General features: G+C 51.6%; 1 protein-coding gene across 3 annotated transcripts in view; it reads right to left on the bottom strand.

Moving 5' to 3' along the window:
• MUC4 (mucin 4, cell surface associated) overlaps positions 1–16230 on the bottom strand; it is a 28418-nt gene extending 12188 nt beyond the window's left edge. For all 3 annotated transcript variants that reach the window (XM_027775052.1, XM_027775054.1, XM_027775053.1), the window contains exons 1-16: positions 16057–16230; positions 14402–14485; positions 13678–13824; positions 12152–12285; positions 11294–11458; positions 10411–10566; positions 8514–8644; positions 6289–6377; positions 4270–4440; positions 3997–4122; positions 3196–3315; positions 2621–2835; positions 1782–1872; positions 1240–1407; positions 576–677; positions 1–193 (exon numbers count right to left, since the gene is read on the bottom strand). The exon at positions 1–193 is cut by the window's left edge and continues 86 nt beyond it. In XM_027775052.1, the coding sequence (XP_027630853.1) occupies positions 1–193; positions 576–677; positions 1240–1407; positions 1782–1872; positions 2621–2835; positions 3196–3315; positions 3997–4122; positions 4270–4440; positions 6289–6377; positions 8514–8644; positions 10411–10566; positions 11294–11458; positions 12152–12285; positions 13678–13824; positions 14402–14485; positions 16057–16153 (2189 nt within the window). In that variant the 5' untranslated portion in view covers positions 16154–16230. The remainder of the gene's footprint in view (positions 194–575; positions 678–1239; positions 1408–1781; positions 1873–2620; positions 2836–3195; positions 3316–3996; positions 4123–4269; positions 4441–6288; positions 6378–8513; positions 8645–10410; positions 10567–11293; positions 11459–12151; positions 12286–13677; positions 13825–14401; positions 14486–16056) is intronic.
• Positions 16231–18455: the final 2225 nt, after the last annotated feature.

The raw sequence follows: 18455 nt of genomic DNA, 5'->3' as shown, positions 1-18455 counted from the left end.
CTAGTGTGAAGTCCAGTGCTCGCATTGTGCGTGGCCAGGGTGTCATAGATGCACTCTCTGTCTCCCTTACAAGCAGACACCAGATCTCCGTCCAAGGAGTTGTTTACCAACAGTTGGGAAAAGAAGACAGGAGTGAAGTTGGAAGGCAAAGGGTCACTGCGCTGGCCAAGGAGACTCGTCCCATTGATTTTCCCTGTAATACGAGAGGTGTGATGGGGTGGTACCAGGGAGCCCTCCGGCTATATTTCAGTTGTGTCCATTCCTCACCCTCACTTTATATGGCTTGGGGCAGGGGAGGGTGGCATGCAGGAACAAAATGGCATTCAGTTTTTTTAATCTGGGAATTCTTGCTCTAGTGAGCAAGGACCACCTGTGTGCCCCATTTTTGCATCCAGGTAAAGAGATGTAGTGGGATGGGGAGGAGGTGGAGGGGTTAAATCTGGGCAGCATCAGAACCCTCAGACCCTTACAAAGGACAGAGATCTGAGTCCTACAGGCCTGAGGGAGACAGCATCTGCAGCACCCCCTCATGGTGGCCTCCTCATCTCCCCTGAGGACATGAAGGCCAGACTCACAGGTCATTCCGTAGTGGAAAAGCTGCTCCTCAGAGCTCCCGTGAGGAATGGTGGAGCCGTTGGGCATCCTGAAGTCATCTTCTGGATTGTCATTCCAGACCCCTGAGGGACAGAATAGGAGGCTGGCTGTCCTGGGAATGGCTCACTCCCCTGGGGAGCACTCAAGGGGTAAGGAGGAGTAGGAGGGGCATGGCTGCCTCTTTCAGCTGCCTCTGATCTCAGTCCAGAAGGGGAGGACCATGGCTCATAGGGAGGGAGGAGAGGAAACTGGAGAAATGGGGGAAGATGGGAGGAATGTGAGAGGCCAAGAGAGAAGGAAAGATGTGTGGAAAGGAGGGAGGGGGAGGGCAGCAGTGCCTCCTAACAGAAGGAAAGATGTGTAGGATGGAGGGAGGGGGAGGGCAGCAGTGCCTCCTACCCTTTCACCAGATCCCCTCCTTGCTGTCCCTTTGAGTGGTAGGAGGAGGATGAGAAGGAGGAGGAGCCTTAGGGCGGCAGAAGAAGTTCCCCCTCCCTCCTGGCCTGTGTCCTACAGGTCCAGACAGAGAAACTCAGCCAGGACTTCCTGCGCCAGTGGGAGGGGTGCGGCCCTCCCTCTGGGGTCTAGGCTTGTGCTGCAGCCATGGCCTCAGAGGCAGCACCTGACCGTCTTCTGGCTTCTTACCCAGCAGGCCCTCTGTGCGGGTGCGATACCCTTCCGGGAGGTTGGTGGAGGCATGGAGAATGTTGGAGAGAGCGACCACCGAGATAGTCACCGTCCCATCGAAGCTGGCTGAGACCATGGAGCCGTTGCGGGTCAGCAGGACGCCGGTGCTGTTGAACACCTCCTGGCCTAGAACATCAAGAGGCCGTCAGCAGCCTGCACTGGCACTCGAGGCCATAGACTCAGGCAGCGATGGCTCATGGTCAGAGAGGACACACTGAGGGCACCTCTGGGAGGTCTGAGGTGCCTTGTCTAGTGTCCCCCAAGGCCCACACCCCCTCCTTATTCCTAGGGACTGGAAATAGGCTGTGAAAGGACGGGACTTAGCCGAGAGGGAAGAGCAGAGCTGAGAAGGGAAAGCGTATGGCCTGCTCCTGGGTGAGAAGCTGCTGCAGGGACAGCAGGGTGGTGGCCACTGTGCTCTTCCCATTGCTGCTGCCCCGACCCCCACCATGCCGTGCCCAGGAAAGTAGGAGAGGCAGCTGACCGCTCTCCCAGCTTACCTTCTGCATCCTCCTGGTTCGTCTCAAATGTCACAGTCTCGTTATTCAACAGAACCTGGACTGTGTCTTCGGGCTTCAGAAGCCACTGAACCTGGAAGGCATTGGAGGACCTAAGCCCGGCACACAGGTGGATCCGAGGCCTAGAAAGGAGGCTCCAGAGTGCAGCTCAGGGCTAGACCCCGATGGGGAGTGTGGCAGAGAGGCCACGCTAGCTGACATCTGTGATGCGCTCAGCACGGGCCCAGCTCTGTGCTAGCACTTTTCTTGCATTGCCTCATTTGAGTGTAACAACACCAGTCCCGTGGTCTAGTGGTTAAGGGAGCTAGATCCAACATAGCCAACCACAGTTTGAATCTCAGCCCTGGTGGCTTGAAAAACACACCGTATGGGGGTGCATGCATGCCTGAAATCCCGACAGCATAGAGAAACGGAGAAGGGATTAAAACATGACCACACACCATTGGGAGGTGCTTTCTCTTTCTCTTTCTCCCTCTCTGTCTCTCTGTCTCTCTCTGGTAAGTGCACTTGCCCTCTGGCAGAAAGAAAAGCCTCACAACATCCCTGTAAGGTAGGCAGGACTATATTAGCCTCATTTTTCTGTAAGAAAGCCGAGGCACTGGAAGTTAGGTAGTTTCTTCTAAGTCAGATGGCTGGGAAGCGGTGGCGTCAGGACCTAATCCCGTTTTTGGGATTTACTCTCAGACCATCACACTGTCCTCCCTCCTGGGCCTCTTCCCCTTCTTTGTTCTCTTCTTCCTCCCAGGCCTCAGTTTCCGGAAGGTCCCTGTAGAGGGGCTGTCTGGATGAGGGTACCGGATGTCTGGGCAGCCCTCACTCACCGTGACGGTGTTGGGGCTCAGGCTGCTGGAGCTGTACTGAGCAGCAAAGGCAATGAAGTTGGTGGCCCGGGCAGATCCCGTCTGGGCAGTGCGGCCTTGCAGCAGGAAGGAGGAGTTTCCATCCCAGCCCCTGATCAGCAGGCAGTCTCCTAACCCATTGAAGGTGTAATTGGCACCATCCAAGGTGTTGATGTGGGGGTCCCCAAAAGCCCAGGCTGGTAAAAATAGAAAAGACACCTGACACCTTAGCAACCTGGGGGCGGAGTCTGAGATTCCCACACCTACCAAACTGGGCATTTGCTGAAGTGAGTTCAGGCCTGGGGAGATGTTTTGTAGAACAGAATCCTCCCTAAAAGGCCACTTGCACTTTAGGCCCTCGGTCCCCATAGTCACCCATTTCCCAAGGCCATGTACAAAACCCCTCTCTGCTATCAGCTCCGCGCTGGAATCATTTTCATCTTCCTGAGGCTACGGCTCTGACCAGGAAGCTCGGTCCTCTCTTGGTCCAGGTTCCATGTCCCAGAGGCCAAGAGGCTACCCCTCCCCAGATGCTCTGCTTCCGCCCTGAGCCTCACCGGGCCGTGGAGGCCTGTATCCTGCACAGGTGACACGGGGCCACCGCTGCTGGTACAAGGCACAGAAGAGGGGCTTGTCATTCCAGCGGCAGCACCAGTTCTGCGGCTCGTGTGCCCAGTCTGTGGAGAAAAGCAGCATGTAGGGCGAGGCGGAGGACATGAGAGCCCAGTGGGAAGGGTGCAGAGGGCAGGACAGTCGGAATCCAGCACACCTCACTCAAATCCCACCCTCTCAGTGGCCAGTGCCCTGGGACAATGGATCAGGTACTGTCCCTTGCAGGTGTGTAGAGGCTGTCGTGCAGGAGGGCACATGGTGGGAGCTGCCCAGACTTCTTTTATGAAGGGCACAGTGCCGAGTCCCCTGCTCCCCACGTGCTGGCTGTCCAGGCCGGAGTCATGCAGATTACAATGGCTCAGGAGGCCCACACACTTCTGCGTTCTCCAGGTCTTTGGAAGGCCCCTGCTGGGAACTAACTCTAAATCGTTCCCCAAACAGCTGACAAATCTGAGTCCAGAGGTCAGACGAGCTCCTCTCTCCTTGCCTGGAAAGATGCTCCCGCCCTCGGCTGGGGTTTTGGGGCCCAGCGGAGATGGGGCAGAAGCATTCCTTCATAATCCCTAGATGGTCAGCCAATAGGAGTAGGGGAGCTTCCCAACTTTCTAAGATCAGGGCTTGAGGTCTAGAGAAGATAAAGCTGGAAAAATGGGGATAAGAGGCATCATTCTGAGGGTCCCACCACTTGGTGGGCAACTGGCTGGGCTCCAGAGCAGGTGGGCTGAGCTCTCTGTGGATCCACATACCAAGCTGCCAGGCGCTCTGCACTCTCCAGCCTTCGCGAAGCTCTCCCCAGGGCCCGTAGCTGCAGCACACGCCTCCTCGCCAGGAGGAGAAGCTGCAGAGCTGCCTGCTGCCGACGCCCCACCAGCCTGCAATGGTTCAGATAGATTCAGGCTCAGGCTGTGGGACGCCAGCTGTGGGGTAGGAATAGGGTGGGATGCTCCTGGGGAGGGACTGAGTAACTGAGGCATGAGCAGAGGGAATAGTTTGTGGGCTATGGGGGCAGGAAGGGTTACCTGAGGGCTGGAATCGTAAGTCCCAGCGTCCCTGCTGCCAGGAGCAAGGGCAGGAGATCTGGTTCCAGCCCCAGCTGGGCCACGGAGTGCCCTGCAGCCACTGCAGGCACTGGAGCCGGTAGTTGGGCCTCTCTGCCCTGTGCAGCGTGTAGACCTGCAGCCCACGGAGGCCTAGGTGGGTGAGGAAAGAAGGAGTGACCCCAGGGCAAAAACCAAACTCATGTAGGCACCCCGCCCCCCCCCCCACCTCTGGACAGCTCTTCTGGGGTGGGCCAATTGAGACAGCAATGAGTCCTGCCCAAAAGCTTTGGATGCAAGCACCAGCTGGGCAGGGAGGCCTCACATGCACTCACTCTGAGCAAGGCCTGGCTCCGGCCCAGCCCATTCTCCACCGTCCTGTCCTGCTACTCTAAGCTCCAATGCCTTCTCATCCCCATATTGGGTCCTCCTGGCGCACCCTCTCTCTCAGGGACACCACCATCCATCAGGCACGTGGCAGACGCTTGGCCTCATCGCTCCCCTGCAGTGGACAGGGCCAGCTGGGGAAGCATGGAGAAGCTGGCGTGTCGAGCAGGGACTTGCTCCTACCCCGAAGCTGAGGAGGTCTCCTCTGCCCAAACGCCATCTTTGGAAGGGAGAAGTTACCATCACAGGGGCTTGAACTTCAAATAGGCCCTTAATTCAAGGTAAGTTACACAGCACCCCTTCCGCTTGCTGGGCGAGCAGGGGCTCTGCGACCCAATGAGACACAGTAGGGCACAGAACGGGATTTTAGCCCTGTACCACAGACAACATTATCAAGATCACTAGAATTTGTGAAGGTTTCGAGAATAGTCATTATTTATGATGATATATTCTCATGTCTTTTCCACAATGGCTTGGTGTCAAGAGGAACATATCAAGTACTCTTCCCCAACATACACACACATGTGCACATGCACACACACACACACACACACACACATACACTCAGGCTATCCCGATGTAACCCTGGGTCACAAGCAGATGTGTCTTGATCGAGGGGCCCTAATGTAACAAGACAGACAGCTCTGAGCACAGGTAGTACCCAGGATTTGACATAGTTTATGCTTCTGATTACCAAAAGTTTTGTTTTTATTTTTTTGCCACAGGACACGTAGCTTTACAATTTACATGGTTGATTTCTAATGCTAAAATAATGCCCTTTATTCTATGCCATTTCGGAAACTGTCATTTCTTTCCCTTGGAGTCATGGGGGAGCCACCATAGTTTGCCTCCCAAGACTTGAACTTTTTTTTTTTTTAACTATAGGGCACATACACTCTCAGGAAAGTGATAAATCACCCCCTAGAAGGGATGGCCATACTACATTCTCCTCTGAGGATTTTGGGCCTGCATGCATATGTACTCGGCATGTTTTTCAAGCTTCTGGGTCTGGGCCTTGCGCAGTCTGCCATGTGGGATCTAGTGCCTTAACCACCACGCCACCTGCTGGCCCGGCTGAAGTCTTTTTACACCAGTGTGAAGGCCCTTTGAGAACAAATACTGTCTTTCCCCGCCATTTTCTTCTCCTTTTTCCCATTTCCTGGCTATTGGCCATGTCCAGCACACAGCAGGTGCTCAGTAAACGGTAACTGAGTGAATGTTGGACCTTTGCAGCTCCTCTTGATAGATTCCTTTAAGGGATCCCATCTGGGTTCTCATTCCAGCTCTGGGACAGGACATTGGAGGATTGTTCTAACTCTCCACCCCATCCCTCCTCCCCAAATCCGCCTATCCTCACTTCCACTCTCCCACTCTCTGGGCTTGTCTCATCCCAGAGACCTAGCCTCCACCTGAGATTGCTTCGTGGGTACAGAGGTGCCAGCTGCTCCCTTGGCAAGGTCAAGTCCAGGTTCTCCCTACAGGAGGCCAGACTGTGCAGGGGCTGCCTTTGTGGGTGGGGAGGTTAGGGAGATGCCTTCAGGCCAGCCATAGCATACGGAGTGGACAAAAAATAGGTCTTGCAATTAGCTCAAGTGTGATAGGTGGTGTTTTTACCTGAGTTGGAATTCAGAAACTGGTCTGGACGGTACTTCTCCCGCACTGGCTGGAATATCAGAGGGCTGTTTTTAAAATAGCCATCTCCACTGCAGGCAAAGGGAAAGACTCTGAGGCCTCTGTGTCATGCAGGCCTTTTCCTTTCACTCGAACGCATTCATTCATTCAGCTAGGCAGTCACCAGCACTCAGTCTAGCCAGCCGGTCGGTCAGCTCTCCCACCAGCCTGGATCGTCTCAGAGCTGGGCAAGAGAGTGGAGGGATGCCGGGCAGTGGGGGGGGGCTCTATCTTACACCACACCTGATCACTACCTGCAAGAATGGGCAGGTCCACTTGGCCATGAGCCAAGTGTGTGAAAACAGAGTGCAGGCCCCCTTCGGGTTTGTTTCCCTGAAACTAAGGATCAGAGAGGGCCATAGGTCGGGGACAGGATATTGTGACAGTAAGAGCCCATCTTGCAGGTAGGCAGTCATGGGTTCAGCTGCTGATTCTAGCACTTACTATGAGGGAACTTCAGAAAGTTCTGGGATGGGGGCCAGCAGGTGGCAAGGTAATTAGGGCTTTGGATTCCCACGTGGCTGTCCACAGTTCAAGTCTTGGACCTGGCGGCTTGAAAATCATGCTGAGTGCATGTGTGTGCCTGCCCAAAATCTCAGGAAGAGAATGCAGGAAAAGAGATTGCAGTGTGGCCACCTCCCCTTTGGAGAGAGAATGATTTCCCACGTTCCCTCTCACTGTCTTTGTCTGTCTCCAGTGAGTGCATATGCCCTATACCAAAACCCCTTAAATAAATAAATAAAAGTTCTGGGAAAATGTAATCCAAGTGATTTATTTTGGCACTGAAAAATGTTGAAACCCATGCACAGCTTTTTCATAATATGCATTTTTTAGAGGTTTTGCTATAGGGCATTTGTGCTCGCCAGAGAGACAGAGAGACAGAAAGCAAGAAATCACCCCTCAGGAGGGATGGCCACGCTGCAATCCCTTCTCCTCCATTCTCCTGTTGGGATCTTGGGCACGCACACACACGCGCCTGGCATGAGTTTAAGCCACCTTGTCAAGGACTTTAACCGCAGTCGACTACATGGGAGTTCAATGACACAGCCATTACGCTAACTGCTGGTCCCCATAATATGCATTTTTTATGAACTCTTGGAAGTCTTCTCATAACATGGTGACCGTGGAAGTTATTGAACCTCTCTGATTCTTGGCTTTCACATCTGTATAAAAGGCATGGCAGTAGTGTCTGCCTCATCGGGTAGGGAGGGTAACTGCAGGAACTGTAAATCCCTCAGAACTGAGTGAGGACTCGGGACAAGTGCCGCCCCCTGCACCCCATCTCCACCTTCACCACCGCCACATTCCTCAGTGGCAGGGTTTGCATGCAGCCCCAGAGGGGAGGGAGCCTGGGACTGTCGCCTGCAGCCCCTTTCTCCTACACCGCACATCAAAACACAAGTGAAATCAATGTAATTACAGGGAAAACCCAAACATACTCGAACTGAAGAGAAAAGCATCTGCAGCGAGTACCAGTTACAGATGCCACGTGACCCTCACCCCCAGCTGCCAGACATCAGCGCGTGGAAACAGACGGTTGAGAACTGTCATGTCAGAGACTAAGTCACACCACACAGAACTCACATTTCAGCCATCCACTGCCCTGTCCCTCCTCTCTCTCGTCACCACTGACTTCCTCTACGTGTCCCTGCACAGTGGGTCATTCTCAGGAAGTCAGAAAAGCCGATCCCAGCCTCCAGTGTTCAGATTCCCACTTTGCCTCTTTCTAACTCTGATTTTGTGTCTATTTGTATCTCGGCTTCTTTATCTGTAGGATCAGAATGAAAGTAGTACCCAATAGGTAGTTGTGATAATCAAATGAAATACCATAACGTAGTACTTGGCATAATAGCTGGTGGGTGTCATTACGATATTTGAGAGGTCAAGAGAGGTCAGCTAATGTCAGTGGAAATCAGGAAAGTCAAAGCTAGGAATTATGACAGTACACAGGGACGTAGGAGGGGGTGGCAGGATGAATGAGATCCTCTGATTTGAAATAGAAAGTTCTACAGTCGGAATCCAAGTCCGTGTGAGTCAGAAGCGTCAGCAAGGAGGGTTCTGCCTCACCCTCGGGAGCAGCCCCATGCAAACCCCTTCTGAAAATCTGTTCAACCCCATGCAAACCCCATTTGAAAATCTGCTCAGTGCTGACAGCCCGTTCTGCCTACCTGGAGAAGCCCATAAGGACTGAGCCGTCTGGGTGCTGGGTCACGTCCCACTGCATACCACCACTCTGGTACAGAAACAGGGCGTAGGACCTGCTCCCATCCGTAGAAAGAATGGCCTGGTAGGTGTTGGTCTGAGACAAACATAGGGATGCCTGTGAGAGACATGGGCTCTCCTCCCTGAAGTCCTCCCTCCTGTTCTACAACCCTGCCCTGACACACACATCACCTCTTCCCAGATACAGGGGCTCAACATGTTGCTAAGTGTGAGTTCAGTTAGGACAGCTTTCCTCTTGGGAGTCAAAGCACTTACCATGGGGGATTTGTTTTCTCTGTGACCTTTTTCCAGGAGAGGGAGATAAAGAGCTCCAGTCAAAGAAGGTTTATAAGAGAAAACTGCAAGAACCTGAGAGATTGACCAAGATCTCAGAGGACTAAAAGAGGCTTAATTAGCTTCCTTGGGGACATGAAAGACTTATCCCGATTGTCCCCTCAACCTGAATAGAGTGGAGGACCTGGTGCAGGTGAGACGGGTTTCTCTGAAGTGTTGGTCCAAAGTAGATAATCACATAACTTCTGTTGAGTGGATAAATAAGTTATTTTGGGCGGCAGGTGGTGTGGTGGTTAAGGGCGCTGGACTCCCACATGGCCAACCGCAGTTCAAGTTCCAGACATGGCGGCTTGCTTTCTCACTTTCTCTCTCTCTCTCTCCCTCTCTCTCTCACTCTGTCCCTCTCTGGTCAAATTAAAATAAGTAAATAAATAAAGTTAAATAAAATATTTCTTAAAAAAAAAAAAGCAATTTTGACCAGACATGAGGAAGGGCTTTGTGACTGTGGAAGCTGCGAGACTCAGTGGGCAGATGGCAGAGTGCACGGCAGCTCTGTTCCCGCTGGGTGGCACTGAGGCTACAGGCCAGAGTTGCAGTCAGAAAAACCTTGGCTCTGGGAACCAGCAGTTAGCGTAATGGCTATGTCGCTGGACTCCCACGTAGTCGACCGCGGTTCGCGTCCCGGACCCAGTGGCTTAAAACTCACGCCGGGCACGTGTGCGTGCGTGCCCAAGATCCTGAGAGTAGAATGGAGGAGAAGGGATTGTGGCATGGCCATCCCCTCTGGGGGGTGATTTCTCGCTTTCTGTCTCTATGTCTCTCTCTGTCTGTCTGGCAAGCGCGCGTGCCCTATAGCGAAAAAAACCTCTCCAAAAAAAAACACCTTGGCTCCAGGTGGGGATTTCTTATTTGGGTTTGTCATTTGCTTGCTCAGTGACCTTGAGTAACCTCTCTAACCCTTGTCTTCCTCTTTCTTTCTTTCTTTTTTGTTTTTAGATTTTTGCCATAAGAAGCATGCACTCTTCAGAGAGAGACAGAAAGAGAGGGAGAGTGAAAAATCACACCCTCCCTGGGGGTTGGGGGGATGGCCATACCACAATCCCTTCTCTAATCTCTCAGGATTTGGGGCATACATGCACATGTGCCTGGTGTGTTTGTCAAGCTGCTGGGTGCAGAACTCAAACTCTGGAGTCAGCCACGTAGGGCTCAGCACCTTAACCACCATGCCACCCGCTGACCCATGTCTTCTTCATTTCTAAAGTGTGGCTAATAGAATCAGATTGAGCCATGTGAAATAGCCAATAGCTAGACAGTTCCGACTAAGAAAAATGCTATTTCCTGCATTTGGGCCTGAGGAGACCGAGTTCACTGGCCTGCTGTGAGGCCATGTAAGCAGACACAAGGCAGGCCTGGCAGACGGTGCTGCTCCGCAAACGGGGGCATGGGGTGGTGACTGCCTGCACTTTGTCCCGGAGTCAGAGAGGATTTGAGAAGAGGAGCCCCTGCCTAGGATTTGAGAACGTCTGACTCCCAGCTGGCTCCCTAGGAGCTGTGCCTGGATCTACTCACCCCAAAACTCCTCTGGGCAGGATAGGCAGGGGCGTTGACCCACGTGACCTTTAGGGTCCACCTGGCTTTGTAGCTCCAGGCATTTGTGTACTTTTCAATAAAAGACTCCACTTGCTGGATCAGCGGGTTATAGTCATCATAGAGCGTCTCGTATTCCTACAGGAAAGGAAGCCAGATACGAACAAGGAAGTGAGAGCCCCACCTAGCAGCCCCGAGGACCCAAGCTTTCTGCCTGGGGATCCTGCCCGTTTGAGTCCCCCCCATTTTGCCCATCTTTTCCTTTCCTGGACCTGCATTTTATAATGAATGCTTCTGATCTTCAGATCAATTCAAATATGGGCTGTGGGAGAGCCTGGGGTATGTGGCCCAGAAATCCGAGTCCTCCAGACTTGAACTCAGGGATGGCTTAGCTCAAACTGGATCAGACTGCATAACCTCTTGTGCCCACTTCTACCACCCACATGTCTTTCTGGCAGCTGTGTGAGGACAGGTACACATCTGTCCATCTTTGGAGCTTCTACAGTGCTTTGTCCTTGGCAGGGGTATAATACACTTTGCTGAAGGAGCTTCCATTACATGTTTCCACTGGTTGGAATCATTAACCCAGTCCAGGAGCACAGAGGCCCTATTGGACTTTAATGTGTTAGGATAGCTCCCCACCCCCTACAGCCCTATTTAGAATCAAATGCTAAACTGTTAACCCCCCTGCAGGAGTTGATATTCCTGAGTCTGATTATATTGCTTATCTGCTTCCTCCCACCCCAAAATTTGAGCCTCAACTCCCACTCACAGAGAGCAGCAACCCTTGCAACACCTTCCAGACAGCCTTCAGCCCCCCTTGCAGGCTGCTGGGTTCCTGCCTGCTAGACCTTCAGAAGCCCACCTGGTAAAATATGGTTCCTCGGCCCCTGGAGAAGTCAGCATCGTCCCAGAAGGGAGCCACCACAGCCACTGGGTCCCAACCTGTGAAGCCTTTCAGGGGTGGGTTGGGGTAGGGGAAAATCGTGTAGTCTGAATCTGGAAAAATGATCTGGCCATTGTCTGTGAACTGAGCACAAGGGGGTTCATTGGTTAGAGCAGTTGGACTGAAATATCTCAGCTTTGGGCAGCTCCTCAGAAGGGTGACTCCTCACGGGCCGCTCAGGTAGAAAGTTGGAGATGTCAATGACCCGTGGAAGGTCATCTCATGGGTCTCCTGCCCTTTGTGGTAATCTTACACAAAGACTCTTCACCCACAGGACAGTTCTCATGCCCTGGGCTATGGGCTTTGTCTTGCTCAGTGCTAGTCCCCTGGCTGGAGGGTAGCCCTTCACAGAGCAGACCCCTCTTGGTAAAGCTCCTTGGCCTATTCTGAAGCTTGTGACACAACTGATGGGGCTAAAGGGATTATCAACCTCAGACATGCTGAGATGTCTTCTTGTCATAATATGTTCTGACTGAGTCCTCTCAGAGGGACACAGAGCCCGGGACTGCCAGTCCAGCTCCACTCCAGGAGAGAAGAACCAGAGAAGCAGGAGATAATCATAGACAATGTCTCTAGGGGTGGAGGTCTTGCCAAATGCTCTGTGTTCCTCAGCTCGGGCCCTGACATTAAAGACTGTGAATGTATGGTAGGTGTCTAACAAAGGTTGCTTCCAGCCTTCCTTCCGCTTGTCGCAGAACCATCTCTGAGCTGGGAAGAGGAGCAGAGCCTGGGGAACACAGGTCACAGCTCCTATTACCTGGGCAGCTGAGAACTCACGTAAAGAGAATCCCGGAGAGAGGAGCCGAGGGGGAAGCCAATCCGGGGCTTGAAGAGTGGCGAGGTAAAGTCCACCGTGCTCTTGATCAACTGCAGGTCTTTAACACTTGAGCCGTAGGGGAAGAGGGAAACACCTGGGCCAGGGCAAAGACGAGCAGGACGTCCTCAGGGCTTGGGCCTTCTCTAGGACTGGAAGGGATCCCCAGAGAGCTTCCCCCAACTGGAAGCCATCAAGGACTCCACTCTCTCCCTCTCCACCCACATTCAACACATCTTTTTTTCCTCCTAGACAGGTACTCTCATCCTTCCCCAGTGTGGACGAAAAACAGAGAATACCAACTGCTCTCCACCTACATTCAACACATCTCCTTGTTTTCCTCCTAGACAGGTACTCTCATCCTTCCCCAGTGTGGACGAAAAACAGAGAATACCAACTGTTCTATGTCTGTTGTGGTAGTCATATTCTTTTCATGGTTAAAAGTCAAAACTGATGCAGTGAAGATTTGTGATGAAAAGACTTTTTCACAGATTGAGACTTGTTTTCTACGATGGTCTTTCTCCAGATAAACTCAAAGACTTTGTGGAATTGGTCCTAGGACCTGCTAAAGGTCTTTGGACTCCAATTGAGAAATATTAACCTAAATATTTTTCAAGTGGGTCACCTCCTCACCATATAGGCAGCCACTGACTCATTGGTGCCCTCTCCTGGTCTTCATTGGAATCCTGTAGTGGTCTCTACGCTATTCTCCAGGCCTCCTCACTCACCTCCTGCAAACTCTTCTACCCAGCCTCAACGGTGCCATTCATAAACTGCAAATCTAACTATGTCCTCCAGGATTCCCCTTTCCCACACAATTCTTCCACACACCAGCTTCGCTTCTCACCACCCTTTACTTTACGCCCAACAACCTCAAATGCTGTGGGGATCCCCTCCCCATGTAGCACTGGGACTTCTTTTTACTCCCATACCTTTGTTCCAGGTCTTAAGGCCCTTCTCCCCGTCTTGGGTAGTCCTCTATTCCTATTCACTGCTGCCAGGAAGCCTCACGTTTACCTTGAACCCACCTGACATCCTCAGGAATTTCCATTGTGTAGGCCTAGTACCCGGGACTTATTCTTCTAACTGCACTCACCAGGACAACTGAGTGGTCCCTTGTTCAATGGCACTTTGCTCATTTCTCTATCTCTAGTTCCTATCTCACTGCCATGCACAAAGTCAGCCATCAACACGCAGCTCTGGTGCTCTCTCACTGTCCCCTGTAAGGTCCTTCTGACCTGAGACAGCAGAGACTGTGATCAAGCAGACTGAGATAAAGTCTCCAGTGACATCACCTCTCTAAAGGGGGGGGATGGGGAGCAGCTGGATTTCCAATGGCCCAGATATGGCAGTGCAAATACCCAGAGAACTGGCTTGCCTCTTACCCCCAAGGGCCTTCATTGACAGATCCAGTCCAGCTACCACAATGACAGCCTCCACGTGTAGCTCCCTGCAGGGTGAAGAGGTCCCACCTCAACAGACCACTCACCTTTCTCAGGCTTGAAAGGCACTGAGGAAGCTGTTGAGCGGGTGCTCGTAGAGGTGCGGGGAGTAGAGGTGGTGAGGGCCTGGGAGGTCGTTGAGGGTAGTGATGCTGTGCTTCTCGTACTGCCCGTCACCAGGGTTGTGCTCATTCCTGGACATGTAGGGACCAAAGACAGGAGTGGGTCTTACAGTCAGACGATAGCAGAGTCAAAGAGAAGCAAACAAATCAGGAACAGGAAGAGACAGAAACCTTGTCTGTCTTCTAGTCACATCCAAACCACTCCACACATAAGCAGTTTTCTGCTGGAGCAGAGGTGACAGTGAGGTTTTTCTTTCTTCCTTTTAAGATTTTTTCCCCTTCCATCTCTTACTGGAGAGATGGAGAAAGACAAAGAGGGAAAGTGAGAAATCACCCCTGAGGGGGATGGCCACGTCACAGTTCTTTCTCTTCCATTCTCTTCTTGAGACTTTGGGCGTGCTTGCACATGCACCTGGCTTGATTTCTCAGCTGCAGGTCTGGCCATGCGAGAATCCAGTGCCTTAACCACTGCGTTACCTACTAGCCCCAGTAGTGAGGTTTTCACTGAGCACACCCCACTCACTTCATCCTCTCGACCTGACAACAGCCCTAGCATGGTAATACTAATCCACAAGATATTCTCAATACACTTCTAGGCGAAATTGAACTAACAAGGCCACTATAAAGAGAGACACGGGTCCTCACCAACCTGATGTTGCAGTCTTCACAGTAAATAGTGAGGGCACTGTGGATGGTGACGAAGTGCTGGTACCAGATGGAGAAGTGGTGTGACCTGTGGATAGAGAGGAGGAGCTCTGGGTGACTGCAGGACTATGGCCTGCTTGAGAGAAAGAATTACTTATTGAAGTACAGAAATTTAGCATGCTCTGAATCATGCTCATATGACCGAAAGAACTAGAGACGAAGAAAGCCGAATATGTTGATGTCTGTAGAGGAGAAAAAGGACTCGGAATACTAAGATGGGGAATAATTTTCAAGACTGGTATTTACTAAAGGATAGATAGTAGGTGAGAATGATAAACTCAGTGTGGAACCAACTATGATAAATTGTTGACAGAACTCACAGAAGTAGTTGAGGGGTAAGAAACAGTGCTGTTTACCCACTTGTAAGATGGCCAGCATGCCTGGATAAGGACATAGTAGAGGTAGGTGTGTTAGTGAGTGTATTGCTAAATAATAATTGGGATGCTCTGGTTTCCGCAGATGTTCCAGAAGAGGTCCTGGATAATGGCTGGGAAGTAGATGTACCTGGGACAGTACATGGAGCCTACTAGGGCTGTTTGTAGGATTCACAAAGCTTGACCCTGTCGTGGGGTTGGTAGTGGACAGCAGAATAGTCAGAGGATACTCAGGGATAAGTGTGCTTGAGATGGCCACCGAGGAGGGGGACAACTGCGTGGTGTGCATTAAGGAAACGTGGTCAAACAGGCAGAGGGGGATACGATTGCAGGAATGAAAGACTCATAGGAAAGAAGGCGTGACTTCAGTGTGAGATCTCTACCACTAATGGATAAAAGTGTGAAAGGGAGGGACCAGAGGTTAGCGTAATGGCTATGTCGCTGGACTCCCATGTAGTGACTGTGGTTCGTGTCACAGACCTGGTGGCTTAAAACTCATGCTGGGCGTGTGTGCGTGCGTTCCCAAGATCCCGAGAGGAGAATGGAGGAGAAGGGATTGCGGCGTGGCCATCCCCCCCTGGGAGGTGATTTCTCGCTTTCTGTCTCTCTGTCTCTGTCTGTCTGGTGAGCACACGCACTCTATAGCAAAAAAAAAAAAAAAAAAGTGTGAAAGTGAAAGGAAAGGTAACCTCACTCTGGGTGGTGGGATTGACCGCTGGTGACCTTTTGGTTGTTCCAGAAGACAAGGCCAACTTTGTAGTTTGGGTCCCCTGGTTGTCATTGACAGGAGTGGAAACAAAAGTGGTGCCGCACCCGAGGTGGCACTGTGTGGGCTTGTGGAGATGGATCATCACTTTTCATGGGAGAAGGTGAAGGAGACATGACAGTTGAGAAGCTATCTGAGGTCTGGGAAATCCAACTGATACTTATAGATCCAAAGGTGATTTCAGGTCTTAGTGACAGTACCATATAAGAAATGGCTAAAGAGAGAATTGCTAAAAAACAAACAAACAAACAAACAAAAGCATGTGGCTTGTCTGTCCCAATGGTCACCCTTTCTAGAAAAATCAAGATGATAAAAGAAAAGCTGCTTGAGAAAAGAGAAGACGTCATTTCAGTGCTGCCAGGAGTACTGTCATGACTGCTATCAGTGGACAGAAATTCTGTGATGGAATGAGTTGCGTGGCAGTCCATGAAAGAAGTGGGTGAAAGCTCATGGTCTTACCTGAGAAAGATATTTCTGAAGAGACGTTTTCTGAAGTGGATGTTTCAGTGGCTATGGATGATGAACTGGTAGCTGTGTCCCTTGGGGTCGTGTTCATGTCCGAGGACACCGATTTGCTGGTGTGTGATTCCCAAGTGTCATCTGGGCCTTGGGTCTGGTGGGCCTGGAATTTGGCTGTTGGTGTGACAGGTGAGGTGCTGCTGGAAGGAAGGCTGCTGGTGTGACAGGTGAGGTGCTGCTGGAAGGAAACGTTGATTGTCCTACTAGTCCTCCCGTTGCTGAGACCACAGATGTGGCCTGAGTAGCAGGGAGTGTCACAGAAATTGATGTGTCTCCTGAGGGTCGCAAGGTAGCTTCAGGGCTACTTGGTGATGTCCTCAATTCTGTGCTCATTATCATTGTTGTGTGAACATCCCTTGACGTGGTGGAGGCGAAGCTTGTCAGGTCACCTGTGACTGAGATATCAGGTTGCATGGTTTTTGTGTGTAGGTGTAATGTCGGTGTGAATGAGGAGGTTACCGGTGTGATGGTCTTGGGACTGTCAGTCTCAGGAGTGACTGAACTTGTGTGAATAGCCTGTGTGGTCTGTGTGACTCGACTGACACCTGTTTGGGAAATGGTGGGGGATTCCTGAGGAGAGATGCTTGTCAAGAGTGGTGTTGACTGCCTCGCTGGGCCTGATGATGTAGAGATGTCGAACGTGGAAGTACTGGCAGTCATAGCTGAGATTTCTCCTCGATTCACTTGGGTGGTGACCCAGCTGGTGGAGGTGGATGAACGTCCTGTTGCTGGGTCAGCATTTGTGGATGGGGATGCTGCAGAGGTAGGTGTGTGAGTGACGGCATCGCTTGCTGTCGGTTGTGAAGTGCTGGTTTGTGCAGAGGTCCCAGGAGTGTTCCTGGAGAAGGGCTGGAAGGTCGAGTCATCGGGGACAGTGAGTGTAGAGCCTGCTACACTGCTAGCGGTATTTGTAGGACTAACAGAGCTGGACTTTGTCATGGAGGTGGTGGTGGACAGTTGAGCAGTTGAAGGATGCTCAGGTGTGTTGGGTGTGCCTGAGGTGCTCACCGAGGAGCTGGGGATTTGTGTCGTGAGTGTCAAGGAGACAAATCCAGAACCCGAAGTGGAGCTGGTCACTGCAGAAGTGGATGGTTCGTGAGTGACTGAGATTGGACTTGATGTCAGAACCCTACTTGTGTACAAAATTGCAGAAGAGGAAGGAGAGACTCCATTACTCTGGGTGGTGGAACCCGCTGTAGTTGGCCTTTCAGATGTCCCTGAAGACAAAGTTGACTTTATGTTTTGAATCACCTGGCTGTCACTGACTGGGGTGGAGATGAAGGTAGTGACCACACCTGAAGGTGACCGAGTGTGTGTCTGTGGAGATGAGTGACCATTTGGTATGGGTGAAGGAGAGGTGGATGTAACTTTTGAGAAGGTGGCAGTCACCTCAGAGTCCCAACTGGTGGTTGAGGATCCTGTAGTCATTCCCATAGTTCGAGTCTGAGTTATCTGGGAAATGGCTGAGGTCTCCTGCGGAGAGGTTCTAGAATTGGTGGTTGCCTGTTCTTCTGGATTCCTCACACTGGAGACCTCAAGAGTGGTGGGGAGAAAGGAACTGGGAACAAGAGAAGATGTCATTTCTGTGTTTCCAGGGGTAGTGTCACGACTGGTATCAGTGGGCAGCAATTCGGTACTCAAATGTGTTGTGTGTCTTTCATTGGAAGGAGTAGGTGAGAAGCTTGTGGTCTTACCAGAGGAGTATATTTCTGAAATGGCGTTCCCAGAAGTGGATGATGCACTAGGAGTTTTGTCCCCTGGGGTCGTGTCCATGTCCAAGGACACTGATTTGCTGGTGTGTGATTCCAAAGTGTCATCTGGGTCTCGAGTCTGGTGGGCCTGGGATATAGCCGCTGGTGTGACAGGTGAGGTGCTACTGGAAGGAAATGTCAATTGACCTACTTGTCTTCCCGTTGCTGAGACCACTGATGTGGCCTGAGTAGCAGGGAGTGTCACAGAAATTGATGTGTCTCCTGAGGGTCGCAAGGTAGCTTCAGGGCTACTTGGTGATGTCCTCAATTCTGTGCTCAAGATCATTGTTGTGTGAACATCCCTTGAGGTGGTGGAGGTGAAGCTTGTCAGGTCACCTGTGACTGAGATATCAGGTTGCATGGTTTTTGTGTGTAGGTGTAATGTCGGTGTGAATGAGGAGGTTACCGGTGTGATGGTCTTGGGACTGTCAGTCTCAGGAGTGACTGAACTTGTGTGAATAGCCTGTGTGGTCTGTGTGACTCGACTGACACCTGTTTGGGAAATGGTGGGGGATTCCTGAGGAGAGATGCTTGTCAAGAGTGGTGTTGACTGCCTCGCTGGGCCTGATGATGTAGAGATGTCGAACG

This window comes from Tupaia chinensis, unplaced genomic scaffold (genome assembly GCF_000334495.1).
Source record: "Tupaia chinensis unplaced genomic scaffold, TupChi_1.0 Scaffold000515_1, whole genome shotgun sequence".
NCBI classification, from domain to species: domain Eukaryota; kingdom Metazoa; phylum Chordata; class Mammalia; order Scandentia; family Tupaiidae; genus Tupaia; species Tupaia belangeri.
Note: the sequence above shows the minus strand (reverse complement) of the source record. Positions and strands in the feature narration are given on the sequence as shown.